Raw genomic sequence first — 18,183 nt, 5'->3', positions numbered from 1 at the left:
GGGCACCAGGGAGTGAAGGACCACTGATGCTTATCTCAGCACTGGGGAGGGAGCAAAATAGCAAGAGGGGCTGGGGGCAAAAGCGGACAGAACAACAACAAAAACACACACACACATCCTGCCACAGTTTCATGTTTTTTAATAAATTTAAGAACAGCCCCGTTCAAACCCTGTTCTGTCCCTCCCCTCCCCCCCACCCCTCCCCAAAGTGGCAACAGCAAAAAACCAGAACTAGGGCTAGGAGTCATAATCCTCCTCGTCTTCCTGGGCTGGCGCAAGCGGCGCAGGTGGGGGCGCAACTGGCACCGTCCCCATTGGTGCAGCGACAGGCAGAGGTATTGCGGTAACCGGCGGGGAAGTGAAATGTAGATAAGGTGTTGGAGCGCTGCAGGGGGAGAAAAAGGGGGTCGGATTAGTGTGCAGGCCAAGGCACTTTTTCTATAGATTGGGGGTGATGAAGATGTTTTCCAGGCCTGGGGTGTGTGGGTGTGTGCCTGTGGCCCTCCAGGCGCTGTTGGACTACAACTCCCAGCATTCACAACCATTTGCCATGCTTGTTAGGACTGATGGGAGTTGGGAGCCCAGGAATATCTGGAAGGCTGCAAGTCGTCCCTGTCGCCTCTAGGCTCAGAAACAGATCAGGGTTTCTTTGCTGAGGAGAACAAATAACAGCAGCCTAGACTTTAAACCAAGGCTGGTGCCAGGATTGAAAGGGGCCATAGCAAAGTGGCATCCAGTCCCTGCCCCCAAAACACACAGACGTCAACAGTTTTGAGGCAGCCGACAACAGCACTTGAATCCCAGGTTGACGGCTAAAAGGGCAGAGCTCCCAACCACAATTCCTGACACACTACTGGCCAAATGCAATAAGCAGGAGCAGACTGAAAATATTACGTGGAGAGATGTGTGGCAGGTCGCACAGGAGGAGGGGCGATGTGGGACACTTCCTCCTCCCCGTTGCTCTCGCTGTCTTCAGAGTCGTCCTGCACAGGCCGGAGAAAAAAAGGGTCACCATGGAACGATGCTATGCTCTTGATGCCAGCCTATCATTTACTCAGAGCAACCAAGCTAGTTGGATCCTGCAGCCACATCTTTTGCCCTTCTAGGCAGGCAGCTGAAATGTGTTTCCTGGGCTGCTTCCAGCCCAGCAGACCCGATTCACACTGCTGTGCAAGGACAGTGCACTGAACACAACAGGAGCGGGGACCCTGAGACTTGTGGGCCAAGCGTGGCCCCCCTAAGCCTCTCCATCCAGCCCTCAGGACCCTTCCCCCCCTCCCCCGGCCACACCCGGATGCTTCTTGCTTGCTTGGAAGGAGGGGAGAGGGGTTTGTATGTGCGCAGGCAAACTAGCCTACTGTACAAAGGGAAGATTCACCTGGAAGTGGCCCCGGGGAGGCTGCCTAGAAAGGAATGCGGCCCTTAGGCTGAAAAAAGGCTCCCCACTCCTGGGATACAACCAGCATCACTGCCTCAGCCCACTGCTCGGAGGCTGGACAGTCTAAAACAACATAAGAGGGTGGAATATTGAGGAATAAACTGTGTATGTCCAATGAAGGTGGGCTGGAATCGGGGCATGGCATTGTGGGGCACTTGCCAAGGCCTCACTGCCCACCCACTGAGCCCCCTGGCTATGCTCAGCTCGCTCCTTGCGGTTGTGGCCTGCTCAGCTGCCCATCCCAAGTGTGAGTGAGCAGGGAGGCCTCAGCACAACAGCCCCTGCTTGCCGCCTCCTGGGCAGTGCGGCCTGGCAGGCCCAAAGGGGAAGCATACGGGCCGTGAGCACAGTGGCAAGTGGGGGGAGGCCACAACTTCACACCCCCCCCCGGAAGAATCACCGCTGAGATGAGGCAAGGGTGGCTCCCAAAAAGTTAACCATCTATAGATAGCAGAAAGGGAAGGGGCCGAAGCAAGAGGGTGGTTTTTCCAAGCAAAACCACCAGGGGGAAGGCAGATGAACAGCAGCCGCTTTAGGTTTCTGTTCACACAAACAGAAACTGAAAGTGGGTCAAGAGACTGTACATGGACATCCACCAAGGGGGATGACGATACAGTTGATTCCCCTCCCTGGATGACCTGCTTCATCCTCTCTGTGGTTTACTCTACCCGGAAAAATTCCTGCGGGCACCCATACGGCCCGCATTTTTCTGTGGTTCTTCAGGATTTCATTTAAAGGAGGGAGGGAGGCGGGATGAGAAAAGAAAGAGAAAGGAGGAGGAAAAACAGGGTCAGATGATTAATTAACTTTTTAAAAAGTGTTTCTGGACTGCAATTAGAAGAGGGTTTCAGTTTCTGAAGACACTCAAAACCACGCCAGCCCACCTCTTGCTCCGAGTCTGTGCCCGACTGCTTCGGATCCCGTCCTTTGCCTGGGCCGCCGTTCTTTCGCCCAGTGCCAGGTTTCCGGCCCCTGAACCAGAGAGGAAAAGAAAGTGGAGACAGGTGTGCGGAAGAGGCCTCCAGGTTAGGCTATGCAATGCGTTGTTCATGGGGCTGCCCCGAAGACCATTTGGAAACCGGGGCTCAATTGCTGGCTTTGACCATTACCTCCTTGCAAAGCTCAGGACCCCCATCTCTAAAGGCTGCCTTCCACTATATAAACCTCCTGAACCCTGAGATCATGTCCCCCATTGCCCTTCTCTGCATCCCACCTTTCAAGGAGTTCCAGAGAGTGGCGAGAACAAAAAGGGGCCTTTTCTGTGGTAGCTCCGCACCTCTAGCAAGCTCTCCCCAAGGAGGTCTGCCTGGCACCAACCTTGCCAGGCCAAGACATTTTTGTTTTCCTGGTCATTTGGGCAGCACCAATGATGGGATGTGGTGTTGTTTTTTGCTTTGACTACATTTTGAATATAATGATGCATTTTTATTCATTACTGCACCTCACTCGTCCTGTAAATTGCTTCAGGGATTTTTGCTGGGGGAGTGATTCATATAATTAAATACACCTAAAGCAAGCCTCCCCAGGAAAAGTCTCCACTTTCACCAGGCAGACACAAACAGCAGCTCAGAAACTGATGCTCTGCCACTTGGCTACGGCCCAACACATGTCATGTGTAGCCACTGAGAGCTGAAATTCCTGGTTCTAGTCTTAGCTCAGCTGGACTGGTCTCTTGACAAGGCTGGGGAAGCTGCGGTCCTCTGGAAGTGTGTTTACTTAATCTCCTGCCATCCCTGGTTTGGGGGTTGATGGGAGTTTGACCTCAACAATATCTGGAGGGCCTCCGATTCCTCATCCTCAGCCTCCCACTCACAATTTAACAAGGACAATACTAGCCAACTTGCAGGATGGTCGCAAAGGTTCCTGAAGCAGAAGCAAGCATGTATTCATATTATGGGAAAAACCTCCCCATCTCCCCCCTTTAGCAAAGTTCAGATTAGGGGAGAGGGACAGAACTTCCTCCAGTATCTCCCATCCCACCCATTATGAAGGAGGTTATCTTAGGCCAGATCAGATTATTCATCCACCTAGCCCCGTACTGTCTACTCTGTCTTGCAGAGGCTGTCCAGGGTCCGAGGCTGAGAAGGATCTTAGCCATCTCCTGCCAAATGGCCATTTTGGGGAAAGTGGAGAGATGCAATCGGGGATTGAACCTGGGACCTTATGTTACGGGGGCTTCCCCTCCCTTCCTACCTCCTGGAAACTTTCTCCCCCTCCATGAGGTTATCCTCCGCGTCTCCTTGCATATCTGGCACGGAGGCAACAAGGTCCTTCAGGAAGTCAAACTGTTGCTCCAGCTCTATGCATTGTTTCCTGCAAAACCAGATGACAGGCTTAGATGGGAAATCCAGACACAGCTGATGCAGCGACAAAACTTCTGTTTGGGGGACGGGGAGACAAGTTTCTAGCCCTCATGGTTTCAAATAAAGGTTACTAGATTTGTGAAGGCAGGCAGCTAGCTGCCTTCAACTTAGTGGGACTGCTGATGTTTCTCCAATGGGCCAGGGACCACCAGTGGGTCTTAAGTCTACTTTCAAGGGTGCTTCAGGGCCACAGCTCACACAGTGCTTCCTCACTCTTCCATTGTGGCCCCTCACTTTTGGGAGGAGCAATGCCAACAAACCTGTATGCTTGGTAAAGGTGGGTGGGAAAGAGAAAGAAAGAGAAAGAGGCAGGGGAGGGAAGGAACGTCTCACTACTCTGAAAGGAAGAAGCCAGAGGAGGTACTGAAGGAAATCAGAAAGAAAGAACGTTAATTTTTTTAAAGTAAATGAAACAAAAAGGAATATGATAACAGTCTAAAGCTGCTGCAGAAGGAAGAAGTGAGCGTAAAAGGAGTGGGCAGAAGGAATGAGAGAAACTGGGAAGTTTGGAGGGGGGGAATTAGATACATGTATGAAAGAAAAAGACGAAACAACAGGAGGTAAGTAAGTAAAAAATACTTTTGAGAAGCATGGTTGGGGGAAACAGTTTAAAATAAAAACACTTTCTGCACTTCAAGCCAAAGCACTTGAAGCTCAACAAATTCTGCCTGATACGGGGAGGCTGAACTGCAATACTTCCACAGCCAACGCCTGTGCTTACTTTGAGGAAAGCTGAACTGGGGAACTCCTTGCCACAAGGAATATACACATTTCCAAAATGGGATTAAAAGCCAAGGAGAGACGATGTCAGTAATTGCCAGCTGATTGCACCAACTCTGCCTCCATCCGCCACCCTTTCATGACTGGCTCTGCCCCTGCACCTTGACGTGCAGCTGGTACTCACAAGTGCGATGTGGTCATGGTCTTGGCGTTCCTGGACTGCGTCACGTGACAGGCCTTCTTCAGTAGCGATTCTAGAAAGAGCTCCAGCGCCCGAGCTTGGGGAGACCTACAGTTAAGGGATGCTGTGAAGGGAGCCACCCCCCCCAACCCCCTGACAATGTGCAGAGAGTGCAAAGCCTCACACAGGAGGCTGCCTGAGGTCAGATTTGTCCATCCAGTCCTAGGGAACTTGTCAGGCCCCCCAAATATAGTGGGACAACAGCTTCATCCTCATCCCTGAGCACAGGCCATCCTGCCTGGGGCTGACTAGCAGCAGGTCCCTGCATCCAATATGCCCCTTTGGTTTTAGATAGTACATGAGTAGACGAGTCTAAAATGCCTGGGACGCAAATTTTCACAGCCCTCTAGCAGCAATGGTGGCTCATTTACCAGAAGTAATTTATTCAGTGTTAGCTCTGGCAGTGTATTCACTATTCCAGGGGTCAGCAAACTTTTTCAGTAGGGGGCGGGACTATATTTTGGAAAAAAAATATGAACGAATTCCTATGCCCCACAAATAACCCAGAGATGCATTTTAAATAGAAGGACACATTCTACCCATGTAAAAACACACTGATTCCCGGGCCAGATTTAGAAGGTGATTGGGCCGGATCAGGCCGCAGGGCCTTAGTTTGCCTACCCATGCACTATTCTGACCAAACTATGCCTCCTAGAGCAAAATATATATAGGAGGCTTAGTTTGGTCGGAATCAAATTCCTACAGGTTCCTCAAGCCATCTCCTCGGGGCGAGACACATCCCCCCACTTGGGCTCCTTGCACTTCTCCCCAAGGCTTGGCGGGCGGGCGGATCCAGGCAATGTGACGAAAAGGATACAGATAATCACAGGAACAGCCGCCGCCACCTTGCCAATCTCCTCGTCAGTCTGCATTATCTTCTTGATTCGAGCCTTTTTAAAAACAAAAAACGGAGAATGGAAGAGGGTATTAAAACGGAACCCTGGCTTCTCAGATTTCAACTGGACTTAGCCAAACAGCCTGTAAGATCTAGAAATTTTGTTTCCCGAGTTTGAAAAAATCCAACTTAGCTGGTCACAAAGCTGAATCACATCCCTGGTAGTCACCACATTTTACATGCCTGTGGAATCACAGAATACAACCCCCACCTCCAACCACTCGATAATAACCAGGACCTTGAACTGGCGCCTTGGAAACTAGCTGGAAGACCAAATTTGACACACTGTACTTCACCCCTATTAATAAGGGAATGCGGCTGAGTGCATGCCATCCATTTAAAGCACATGACCCCCCCCCAAGTATCTGTAATTTATTAAGGGTTCCGGGAACTGTAGCTGAGTTTAATCTATAGTTCCCAGGATTCCTTGGAGGAAGCCATGTGCTTCAAATGTGATGTGTGCGCATGGCCACAGTGGTGGTGCCTCACTTCCCAACCGGGGTAAACGACAGAGGGCATCAGTGCCACCGGTTTGCCAGCTAGCTCCCAAGTCTAGTTCAAGGTGCTGGTTATAATCACTGCAGAAGTGACGTTTGAACTGGAGGCTTTCTGCTTAAGTGGAACAACCACTCATTAGGTGGCCCTAGAAGCAAACACTAGGAAACACTTTAGAAATTGAAGAGGTAATCCTGGAACTCAACCTCAGCCCAGGGGATCATCTATTTTGGAAGCCCAATGGTCCAACTCTGTAGCCCACAGAGTAAAAAAAACAACTCAACAACAAAACCTCTAAGGGCTCTTCTAAGCACATGCAGAGTGCATCCCCCCCCCCAAGATAACTATTAAGTGACTTGGACTGGGTGACCAAGGCTCAGCATCTCTCCTAAGCACTAAACCAGGGAAGGGGAACCTATTGCCCTCTAGACTGATGGGAGCTGGGGCGGCCATGGATTTCCCCAGCCCTGCACTAAAGCCTTCCCCTGAACTCTGCCTTGGCACCTGGGGTGCAGCAGGGAGCTGCCAGTGAACAACCAACTTGGGTAAAAAGACACACTGCTCTCGGGAAGCTAGCTTTTCAGCATCGCACCCAGGTTGTCCCATGGGTTGGCAGGAAGTACTGTGCTGCTGGGCTTGCTGAAGCACAGCCCTCAGGCACCCTTGTCTGCCAGAGTCAAGAAAGGCTAGGATCCACTGCTGGGCAAGAGAGTGGGGCACCTGGGGCATTGCGATGCTTGAAGTGGAAATGCCCAGCCTAGCTTCACGGGGGCTGGGTGGAGAGACCCATAGTTCAGTGCCAGAACACAGGATTTGCATGCAAGCTCAGTCTTCAGCATCTCCAGATCAGTGTAGACCAGGAGTGAGGAATGCTTTTTAGGCAGAAGGCCAGAATCCCTTGTGGACAAGTTTCTGGAAGGGGGAGGACCAGAGGCAAAAAGCAGATAGAACTCCTGCCTTTGTGGAGCAGGCTGCATTCCAACATGCCAAATTCTCACACACAACGCACCCTCCACCCAGGCTAGCAAGAGGCCTTATCTCAGTCAAGGACATTTCTCAGCCGAGCCAAGACAAAACACTCAGGGAAGGCAGGGAGGAAGGCCAATATGGGGTGTGCCCTGGGGAGCAGATACTGTCAACTGAGAGTCCCAAGGTCCCGGCTGAACATCTTAGAGAGCCCCATCTGCTCCCCAGCATGAGGTTCCCCATCTCTGGTTTATATTGGGCTAGGTGGACTAGTGGTCTGACTCTGTCTAAGGCAGATTCAGGCAGGTAGCCGTGTTGGTCTGACGCAGTCAAAATAAATTAATAAATTAAAAAATTGTCCAATAGCACCTTAGAGACCAACTAAGTTTGTTCTGGGTATAAGCTGAAGTGTGCATGCACACGAAAGCTTATACCCAGAACAAACTTACTTGGTCTCTAAGGTGCTACTGGACAATTTTTTAATTTATTCTATCTAAGGCAGTTTCCTATGTGAATTAGCTGTTCATCCAGAATCATGAGGGCAGGAGTTTTGTTTCTGTTTTAGGGTGCAAGAACACATGCTTTACATGAAGAAGGTCCCAGATCTCCAGGTAAACCCCATAACCTCCAGTTAAAAAGGATCAGGCAGCAATTGATGGGAAAGACGCTGGCCAGCCTGAAATTTCAGACAGAGGAAGAGGATTGATGGGAGTTGGAATTTACCAACACCTGCAAAGTCACGCGCTTCTCAACCCTAAGGAAAGCCCAATCCTATGCATTTGTGCTCCGAAGTAAATCTCATGGGTTTTACAACTCTCATGCTTGTACAAGTCAAAGGATAGCAGGACATGTTCCAGGAGAGGCTCACATGTGTCCCTCCAGATTTTTAAAATTTTAATTTAATTAAAAAAATTAATTGAAATATAAAATCTTACATTCAGCTAGGAAAATTAAACCAAATTGTTTTTCAAATGACAAAGCAGAATAAAGTAAAAATCAAAATACATAATCATATTCATGTTCTTATTATGTATTTTGTGTTTTTTATATTGCAATTTTAAGTTGTGAACAGCCAATAATAATAATAATAATGATAATAAACACTGTCCCAAAAGGCAGTGAAAAGATAAAACAGCCAATGTTGTAATAATGTCCTATACAAATGTATCATGAGTCCATCCATGCTTGGAATACATGTGGGTGATCAGCAGTCTCTTGATCACTCAATCACAAAAAGGTTTTTGGGACCAAGGAAAGAAGGAAGGAAGGATAAGAGGTTTTATAAAATGATGAAAGGTGCAAAGAGACAAAAATAATCTGTCTTGCTCCAAACACAGGAACCCAGGTTTTCCACCAAAATTGTCCAGCAGCAGCACTTTGGACAGAGAAAAGAAAATGCACCTCTTCAGAAAGCCCTTCTACAAAAGAGGCACCCACCAAGTAGCCTTACTGTAAGACCTCAGGTTGGCCCAGGACCCAACAATCAACATTAGCAAATAGCAGAGGAAATAAACTCAGACTTATTCCATGCCAGGAGAGGGAAACCTTCTTCCCACTGACCATGCTGGCAGGGGCCAATGGGGGCTGCAGTCCAACAACAGTTCTGGAACTAGTGGCCATGCAGATGTGGGCAGACTCCAACTCCCATCAGCCCCAGCCAATATGGTCAATGTTCAGGGATGATGGGAGTTGTAGTCCCAACAACTTCTGGAGGGTCATGGATTCCTCAGGAGCCAGATTGTATCTTGCAAAGGCCACAGAGAGCAGAGAGCACATCTTCCACAGGGGCTACAAAAGCCAATTTCCATTGGCGAGGGGGCTTGTCTATCAGGTCAGGGAACCAGTCCCTGTTCAGTTGTTGTTGCACGACACCTTCCTCCATCATCCCTGACAAGGGACAAGGGACCACACTGGCTCTGGCCGATGAGAACTGCAATCAAGCAACATCTGGAGGTGCATCAAGCTTATTTGAAGGAGGGTTTTGTTTTGTATATGATTGGAAAACGGGCTACACTCACTGAATTGCTAAAGCAAAAAACCTCTCCTATGGGTTTTCTCTTCTGTGCGGAGGGATCAGTTGCCTGTGTGTTCGGGGTTACATTTTATTCCCTGGAGCAGGAAGGCAGTGGGGGTGGGGGAGGCAGGCTTGTGTGTCTATTCCAGGAGTGGGGAACTTTTGGCCTTCCAGATGTTGCAGAATTATGACTCCCAGCAGCCAATAGCCAGGGGGTGATGGGAGCTGTAGTTCAGCAACATCTGGAAGGCCAAAGCTTCCCCATACCAGGTCTATTCTAATAAACAGCAAAAATAAGGGGTTCTTAAGACTTCTATAGGCAAGCAGGCACGAGTGTCTTTTAGGGAGGGGTCTGTATTACCTGCTTTCTTTTCTCTCACCCCCCCTTTCCACATCTTGCTTGAAGCATATGGGAGGTACGGGGGGGCAGGTAAAAGGGAAGTAATTCATTTGCCGCCTTGATTAATTTATTTAGGCAGCCACCCTAGCCGTGTCTACTCAGCAGTTTCAATGGGGTCCCCCCCCAGCTTCAGCGGGCTTAAGATCGCAGCCTCAAATTCTCTGGGGATTTTGCAGCGGCCGGGCCGGGGTGGGGTGGGGAGGAGGGTGGCAGTCCGAGAAGCAGCCCCGGCACTTTTTGCTCCCTTCCTCCGGGGCAAGAGGGGCTCCGCTGCTGCGGGCCGGGCTTTGGTGCAAGCTCTACCCCGGGGTAAGGCAGGCGAGGGGAGGGCAGCCGCGGGGGATCTCACCGGAGGAAAGCGCGCATTGTACTTCTTCTTCTTGCTCGGCATCTCCTCTCCTCTTCCTCCTTCTCCTTCTCCCTCCTCCTTCTCCTGCTGCCGGGCCTGCAGCGAGCGAAGAGCCGGATCAGGATCACCTCGGAAGGAGCCGCCTCGCCCGACCCGGCCAAGCAGCCTCCGCCACCTCCTCCTCCTCCTCGCCGCCCGCCGCGCGGGTCCTAACGCCGCCTGGATCGAGGCAGAAAGGCATGAATGGGCGCTCCTTCCCCCGAGAGCGCGAGGCCCATTCATAAAAACAAACCATCAGTAGACACACATCCTGCGGTGCCCGCGGAACGGAAGGAGCAAAAGGGCAGCAAAGGCTGGCTTGCCTGCCACGTCAAGGAACTAGCGCACAAAGCGGGAGCCCCCAGCCCACCCGCAAAGGCGGAGATGGGGGAACCTGGGACTCTGCACAGGTCGTTTGCCTGCAAACTCCCATCAACCCCGCCGGCCAGCAGGGCCAATGGTCAGGGGCGGGGGGTGGGAGTAGCGGGGCGGGGTAACCACTTCTGGAAGGCCTCTACCCCCTAGACTCGAGTTCAAAGTTAGGTAAGCAGGAGACTCCCTCCGCGCCCCCCCCCCAGTAGAAGCTCGAAGGGGGACGGAGAGAGAGCTTCTGAGCCACATGCACGCACGACTCGTTTCATAGGAGCATGGGGACCACGAGGGTCATCTAGGCCACCCCCCTGCAATGCAGGAATCTTTTTGCTCAGCGTGGGGCTCCTACCCACGACCCTGGTCTTAAGAGTCTCATGCTATCCTGCTTCGAAGTAGTTTGCCATTTAAGGGGCTTAATCATGCTTACTTGAGAAGGGAGTCCCACTGTGTCCAACGAGGATGACTGTCAAGTAAATGTTCACAAAATAGCTGCCCAAAGATGAAACAAAAAAGAAAGAAAGAAAGAAAGAAAGAAAGGGCAACAACTATGATGTAACAATCAAATGATAGCAGCAATTAAAAAAATTCATTTGAGTACATGACAGCTGCCATTAACAGATAAATTGATATAAGGCTGCAATCCTTCTGCACAGGCTTACGCGTAAATAAGTTCTTTATTTGTTAAAGCACAATCTTTCTGTATTCCCAGAAAGAAGTCCCACTGGATTCAATGGGCCTTGTTCCCAGGTAAGTGGGCATGAGATCAGCCTTATGTTATAAAGGCTTGCCTGAAAAGTATATTTATTTTAAAATTTTGAATTAATTTCTGCCCTGCTTTTCAATCCAAAAGGAAAACCAAAGGCAGCTTCTTTTGATATGTGAAAAGTACAATGATAAAAAGTATTGTCCAAAAGCACGAGGCACCTTGCAGAAAATAAGCAGCTTTTGGTTGGTTGGTTCCTGCCTGGATGGGAAACCCTTGTACGCCACCTTAGGTTCCACGATGGAGAAATGACAGAATATATATGTAGAAGAAAACAAGTTAAATAATGTGAGGCAGCTTCCATTGCCTTCAATACACAGGATTGCTCTGTTGTTTCCATTGCAACAACAGTGTCATTAGCTGGGTAGAAACACTTATGACAAACTTATAAGGTTTGTCACAGTGTCAGTGCAGTGAGAAAGACAGCTTGCCTACAACGCCCTGGTATCTTCAGGAATTGATCTGAGATCTGATGTAAAGACTTTCTGACCTACGGGTTACCAAGTTTCCTGAGTGGCAGTGTTGGGGAAATCTAGACTGTTGGGATACTGAGCTTAAAACCAGTTTCAGATGTACTGTGTACTCAATTCATTCTGCGCCCAAAGTAGCAAAAATCATTTTTCCTGCATGATTTGTGTACTGTACATAAACTATTTAAAGGTGTGATCCTAAACTTGCCATTTCTGATCCAGCAAACCACCCCCTCAGCCCCCCAAAAAACCAGGCCTCTGTGAACAATCAAAGCTTTCCAGCTTGTTTCCTTATATACAAGCTTTTTACTTAAAAAAAAGAAGCTGAGGAATGCCACTTTGGACCTGTATGCTAGCTCTGCTCACTTGTAGTGCAGACTGAACAAAACAGTAGACTGCTTATTCATTTGTCAGATGAGACTTGCCAGTTAGTTTTGATGCTAAATTTCCCCCTTTTCCTGCAAAATAAAAGTAGCAGCTGTATTTCAGAAAGAACAGAGAAATGCAGGATTTTAGCCCAGTTGTGATAGGGGAACAGCACGCCCTTCCCAAGGGCTGAAGTCAGGAGTTGGCAACATCTAGCACCTGCCAGTGCCTGAGGGGAGGGGCCAATGCTGTTCCTGCTGCTCCTGCTTCCATTGCCATCCATTCACTTCCAAAGTGGGGGCAGTGAGGGGCAGCAATAGGAGCGAGCAGAAGGAAAAGCAACTGCAATGGTTTGATCACTATCTGCCATCTTTCTCTGGGCCACAAAAGGAACTGGACCCCGATGCAAGAGGCTGAGAGCAAGTGGGCAATTTCAAGACGGAGGAGGGCACTGAGGAGCCCCAAACCTAAACCAAGAACTCAATCAACCAACCATTCATACAAAAGAAGGGTGGGGGGAGTAGTAGCAGGAATGAAACATGACTTTAGTTTTTTAAAACACTGCGCCACAAATGCAAATACAGCCCGTAGTTATCATCCCTATATTGATGGTGAGGTGGCAGTGGCTTTGGCTGAGCTGCCAGCTACAATGGCTATGTTCTGCCTCCACCATGTAGAAAGTATGCCACTGATTTTGAATACCATTTGCTGGGAGTCAGAAGTGGGGGGAGTTGCTGTTGCATTCAGATCCTGCTTGGAGGCTTTCCAGAGGTATCTAGATGGCCACAGTGAGAACAGGATGATGGGCTAGACGGGCCACTTTTATATTCTTATGAGGGGATTCCAAGGTAGCCCTGTGGTTGTCCTTTTTAAACATTTGGGCATGTGTGTGAGAGAGCGGCTCTAAGTGACAGCCATGTGGCCCTGTTTGCCCCATTACCCTAGGCTTTTAGAGCCTGTGGCTTACATCTGTCCTGCAATGTTGTCATCTTTATATTGCAGTAGTGTGTGTGGCTGAGAAGCTCAGAATGCAGTGCAGCCCAATGCTTCCATCCTTAAATTATTTTATTTAAGGAATTTACACCCCACCCTCGAATAACATTCCCAGTTCTTCCCAGTGGCTGAAAGTGAGGCTTACAACAGCCCTGCAATGATATTATCCTCGCATCGCGGGTACTTGTGTGGGTGGGTGATGTTTTAGGAGAGCACTGCCAGGCAGTCCAGTGCTCTGATCCCCGCACTGCAGATGGGCGGGCTGGGGAGCCGTGGTTATACCATGAAGGGCTGCGATGCCAACGGAGCTCTTAACATCACATCCGACGTCAAACTAAACTGGTTTTCCGCTTTATTCCCCAGTGTAAACTACGAAGGGATTTCAACGTAGCTGCGCCTAGAGCGATAGGGACCCACCCACCTCTCAACAAAACTCAAAACACTTAGGCGCAATCCGGAAGAAAGCGGGGGGGGGGAAGCAGCCCTTCTGCGTCACTTCCGGTATAAAATGGAATCCTCCGCGCGCGATACACACACAAACACCCCGCCCTCTTAACAGCCTGAGAACATTTTAGAGGGGGGCTGTTGCTCCATAGAGAAGCCAACTGCTAGACCGGACGCCCATAGGAAACAATGCCCAACATGGCGGGTTGCCATTTGTGAGAGGAGATGTGTTTTAAACCCAACCCCGTGCCCTCAGATATTTTAGGTTTGGGACGAAGAGATAATAATCCTCAAATACTGGGAAGCGCAAAAAAAAGAAGCCCCCTTTTTTTCGGAAGATAGCAAAAAAACTTTGGTTCCCTTACCTCACTTCCCTTACCTCAATTCCCCGGCACTTCCTGTCCCTTTCCAATGCATTCCCCGCATAACTTCCGGGCTGTGCCGCGCGCCGGGCCGCCTACGCCAGGCCGTTGGTAAGGCAACGCCACTCCAGGCGGGGCTGCTCGAAAGGGGCTCCGGCGGCGGCGGCGGCTTCTCTAGAGGGGCCAGGAGAGGCCCGCTCTCTCGCGCTCCTCTGTCTCGCCGGGGAGGGTCAGAGAATGGAGGGGGCTCCCGTTTGCCTGTTTATTCCAACGCCTGCCGCTCACTGCAGTCATTGCCAGTAACGGTTTGCTTTACGGTGCTTCGAATGCTTCGCCTCCATTAAGCTTCTTGTTGCACTGAGTAGCCCCGCAAGGTAGGCCAGTGTTATCAGCCCTAAGCGAGGGGAAAACTTCCTGGATGCGTCTTGCTTAATTTTTATTTTTTGCATACTCCCCACCCTTTCCCATAAGCTTCTTTGGGCGACTCCTTAACACACCAGCTGACACTGGCAATTTCTTTAGTCACTGCAGTGTTGCTGTTTTTAACAGCCACGCTCCTTCTGCAACCAGCTTATTGTTATTCCTTCCTTAGACTAAAATTTAATGCTGCCTAAAACGGCCCCTAAGTGAGGAGCTGCGTAGGTCTGCATGTGGTTAGTTTTTGTAGGTTCCCCTCCACAATTAAAAATGTCTTTGGAGCACCCTTTGCTTTGCTGCAGTTAGTGTTGCCTTGGTAAATGGTAAATATGTCTTAAAGGCAGGGGTGGGAAACCTTTATCAGCAGCTAAAGGGGTCACGTTCCTTTCTGGGCCACATGGCAATGATGAGCAAAGCCAGAGGCAAATGTGGGCTGAAATGCAGATTTTAACTTTGCACAGTAGGCTAGTCGCACACCCCTCCGTATCTTCCATCCAGACAAGCAGTTCAAAAGCACATCCCATCTTGCAGAGGCAGATTTAGGGGAGTGCGGCAGGTTTGCCTGCACTGGCACCGAGCTGTGAGGGATGCCACAACAATTAAGTAGAATGAAGTTGAGTGGCGGGAATATGCACCAAATTTTGGCACCTCACAGGGTGCTACTAAAATTCGAAAACCCAAAATCCAGGCAGAAACGTTTGTAGTGAGAAGCAGGTTGAGTGAAGGGTCTGGATTGGGGAATAGATCAGAGGGCCAGATAGCCAAGTTTGGAAGGCTGCATTTGGCTGCTGGGCCTGAGCTACCCTACCCATGCATTAAACTATACTGATGCTTTTACATTGATAATGTTAAGTCATTACTAACTTAAACTTTATTGAATTCAGTGACTAAGCCTGGATCCAACCCTTGGTGTGTATGCTTGAAAGGGTTGTGTGTGTGTATATATAAAATGTTTAACTATTTGTATTCCATTTTTACTACTTGGAACGTATTGTGTTTGGAATGTAGGAAGCTGCCTTATACTGAGTTAGACCCTTGGTGCATCTAGCTCAGTATTATTTAAATTGACTGGCAGAGGCTCTTCAGTGTTTCAGACATGCGCCTCTCCCTTCTTCTAGTACATGTTGCTCTTCTGTTATCCTTGCAACAAGGTTTTGAGGCTGATGAAGCAGAGAGCTAGTAACTTTATGTAGAAGGCTGCCTGCTGAGCTGGGGTTTGCAGCCAGGTCTCACATCCAAGGTTAGTGTTCTGCACCATACTGCCCAGCAGTTTTGAGCAACTAAAAAAAAAAAGTATGTGTGATGGTGGTGAACTTCAGTTGCTACTGCTCACTCTGGAATTCCTGTTTTATAAATTCCAAGCTGGGTTACAGTTACAGATAGTTACTGGACACGTTTGGTAATGACCTCAGGGTGAGTGAGGCTTGGCCTCAATTCTCTAATCCGTAAAATGGGACTGTGTAGAGAATTTGCCTTGTTGGCTAGTTGTATGAAGGAGGGAAACACTGCAAGCTAGGATATATGACAGCAGGGACCAGGCAGGCTGCCTCTTGTTTATTACATTTTGCTTTGCCCTCTCCTTCTTTGTCAGGTGCCCTGCAGTGCCATGTCCAGCCAGGATGATAAGACAGGGAAGGAAGCTGCTTTTGCAGCAGAGCAGCTGGCTGCTGAGTCCATGGCGGCAGATATGGACCCCTGGGTAGTTTTTGATGCTCGCAAGACTCCCCGGGCCGAATTCGAGGAGTGGCTGCAGACCTACCAACCGTCCCGTGTGTCCCGGTTTGGTGACCCCGAGTGCAATGCTGAGCCGGTGGGTTGGATAGCAGTGTATGGGCCCCGTTTCTGTCCTGAAGCTGGCGATGTGGTAGGGCTGCAGGAGGACTGGGAGCTGCTGCAAGCCAGCGGGCGCCACATCACCTTCGACATGGTCAAGGAGCTGGCGCTGAACCGGCGAGTGCTGACCGGGAAATGGCTCATGCACCTGGATAGTGGCTTCAAGGTGGACCATGCCTGGTGTGGCATTGCCCGTGCGGTGCTCGATGGGCGCATTGGCGTGGCCAAGGTCAGCCCCTGCTGCCCCGACTCGGAGCGCAAGCAGGTCATCTGTGTATACACAGACGACTTCACAAATGAAGAGCAGGTGCTGGTGGCCGATGCTGTGATCCGCACCACAGGGGTCAAATGCTTGTTGTCCTACAAGCCTGATGTTTATACCTACTTGGGCATCTACCGAGACAACCGCTGGCAGCTTTGCCCCACCATCTACGAAAGTAAGTTTGATTTGGAATGTATCCCTCGGCGTTCGCGCATCACCAACAAAGTGAACAACGTGGAAGTGACTTAAAACGTGTTCCTTTGGATGTGTGGCCCTTCCAGGGGAATGGTGTTGTGGCTGGGAGCTACAAGTCCCAGTGCCCCTCCCCTTTCGCTTCCCCCTCAGAGACCACATTACAGTTGCCAAGCACAGGCCGGCAGGATTTCAGCACTGGTTGGCAGCTGCCTGCATTGGTCTTCCTGCAGCCACATTTAAGGATACCTGAATTTATCTTTCAATGGAGTGTGCTACCTTCCTTGTTTTCGAGAACGTCTTACCAGGAGTGCATCACTGCACTTCTTCCTCAGTTGCCTGTGCGTATGCTTTCATATCCCCTTCCCCAGTGACTTTGGGTATCAAAATAAATGCACACACTCCCATTTCATGACAGGTCAGTAGAAAGATTGCTGTAGCAGTCAGAAAGAAAAGGGGTGGCAAGTCAAATGATCTCTTATTTGACAAATCCTTGCATGTTTAGGATATGAATACCCAACATGGTGTCTTCCAAATGCTTTGGTCTGCAACTCCCAGCATCCTTGACCATTCACCATGTTGAGTGAGGCTGATGGGAGTTTTAGTGTAAAACACCTGGAGGGTTTGGCTACCTCTGTGCTAAGAGGCGGCATACTTTCTAACAATGCAAAACATTCCCATCTTGTAGAATAATCTAAGCAGACTATGGGGAGTTCTGTGAAACACAAAAGTTTGGATATTCTTGCTTCCAACAGTTTTATCTAATTTTGCCACAGGTTCCCAAGGCCTGCCATAATGCCTGGGAAAAGTAGTTTCTAGGGAAGTTTTTCATCAGAAACTACTAATGGTTCACCAGGAAGGTGCTGTGTAGTTTTGAAAGAGGGGCTAAACATAGACACTATCCCAACAAAATGTGTTGGGAGAACAAGTTTTACTCATTTAAGGGAATGTCTCTCAACATTTCTTTCCTCTTGAGGCTGTGGAAAATAAATTTGATTCAGCAGCACTTGCCTACCTGTAAAATAGGTTTTTAAAAAATAAAGTGATTTTGTCTTCTTGCTGAATGTTTATTGCCAGGAGGGTGTGTGGGAAGAGAGAATGGAAATGGAAGAGGCAAGCAGGCCAGCTGGCACCAGTCTTTGAATTGCCTCACTTGCAGTTTAAAGCTAGTTCCTACTCAGGAAACTTTGAATTTTTAAAGAGGCTTCTATACTAGGGTTGCCATAGGTCTGGAATTTGCCAGACATGGCCAGAATACGGCAGTCAGAAGCAGTGTCTGGGTGGAAATGGCTGAAATTGTCCTGGAAAACCCGGACATATGGCAACTCATGTCGGAAGTCAATATTTTGGTGAATTCCCCCCAAAAAGCTCAACTTCCATTTTTTAGATTTTGCAAAACAAACAAACACCTCAACTTTTTGTCTGGATTTTAACTTTTTGAAATATGGCAACCTTATTATGCAGACTAAGTATGCTTACCCTTGAGAGGGGAAGGGCTGTGGCTTAGCAGTAGATTCAGTCCCCAATGACATCTCCAAGTGGAGCTGGCAATGTCCCTCGACTGAAAGCCCAAAGAGCTGCTGCCAGTCAGTGTAAACAGTACTGAAAGAGGAATCATTGTTCTGACACAGTATAAGGCAACTTCCTACGTTTCTGCATTACGGGAACTGAAGGAAGGACCTGAACATTCTTGCACTATGGTGAACCCTGTCCGTGCTCTTCAAATAACCAGTCGTACCACAAAATGAATTATGTGAAGCAGCTGTCCAGTAGTCAGAATTTGCTTTCT

At 49.2% G+C, this 18,183-nt stretch overlaps 2 protein-coding genes across 5 annotated transcripts; one reads left to right on the top strand and one right to left on the bottom strand.

The window, feature by feature from the left end:
• Nucleotides 1–122: 122 nt before the first annotated feature.
• Nucleotides 123–13,787, bottom strand: DRAP1 (DR1 associated protein 1). 3 transcript variants are annotated; one of them, XM_083416368.1, is made up of 9 exons: nt 13,694–13,787; nt 10,720–10,781; nt 9,882–10,100; nt 5,580–5,652; nt 4,706–4,799; nt 3,632–3,751; nt 2,323–2,410; nt 895–983; nt 123–385 (listed from the first exon to the last, which is right to left on the bottom strand). In XM_083416368.1, the coding sequence occupies exons 3-9, from the start codon at nt 9,921–9,923 to the stop codon at nt 238–240; spliced, it is 654 nt and encodes a 217-aa protein (XP_083272494.1). In that variant the 5' UTR covers nt 9,924–10,100; nt 10,720–10,781; nt 13,694–13,787; the 3' UTR covers nt 123–237. The 3 variants fall into 3 exon arrangements, with proteins under 3 accessions (XP_083272494.1, XP_083272495.1, XP_083272493.1); XM_083416369.1 differs by having other exon boundaries at nt 10,720–10,755; nt 13,694–13,723; XM_083416367.1 differs by lacking the exons at nt 10,720–10,781; nt 13,694–13,787 and having other exon boundaries at nt 9,882–10,322.
• Nucleotides 13,788–13,926: 139 nt separating this feature from the next.
• LOC310665964 (UPF0696 protein C11orf68 homolog) lies at nt 13,927–17,449 on the top strand. 2 transcript variants are annotated; one of them, XM_083416370.1, is made up of 2 exons: nt 13,927–14,064; nt 15,699–17,449. In XM_083416370.1, the coding sequence occupies exon 2, from the start codon at nt 15,714–15,716 to the stop codon at nt 16,449–16,451; it is 738 nt and encodes a 245-aa protein (XP_083272496.1). In that variant the 5' UTR covers nt 13,927–14,064; nt 15,699–15,713; the 3' UTR covers nt 16,452–17,449. The 2 variants fall into 2 exon arrangements, with proteins under 2 accessions (XP_083272496.1, XP_083272497.1); XM_083416371.1 differs by having other exon boundaries at nt 13,958–14,074; nt 15,710–17,449.
• The last annotated feature ends 734 nt before the right edge of the window (nt 17,450–18,183 follow it).

This window comes from Podarcis tiliguerta (genome assembly GCF_965153285.1).
Source record: "Podarcis tiliguerta genome assembly, chromosome: 16".
In the NCBI taxonomy this organism is placed as follows: Eukaryota; Metazoa; Chordata; class Lepidosauria; order Squamata; family Lacertidae; genus Podarcis; species Podarcis tiliguerta.
The sequence above is the reverse complement of the archived record's forward strand: the minus strand, read 5'-3'. Positions and strand labels throughout refer to the sequence as shown.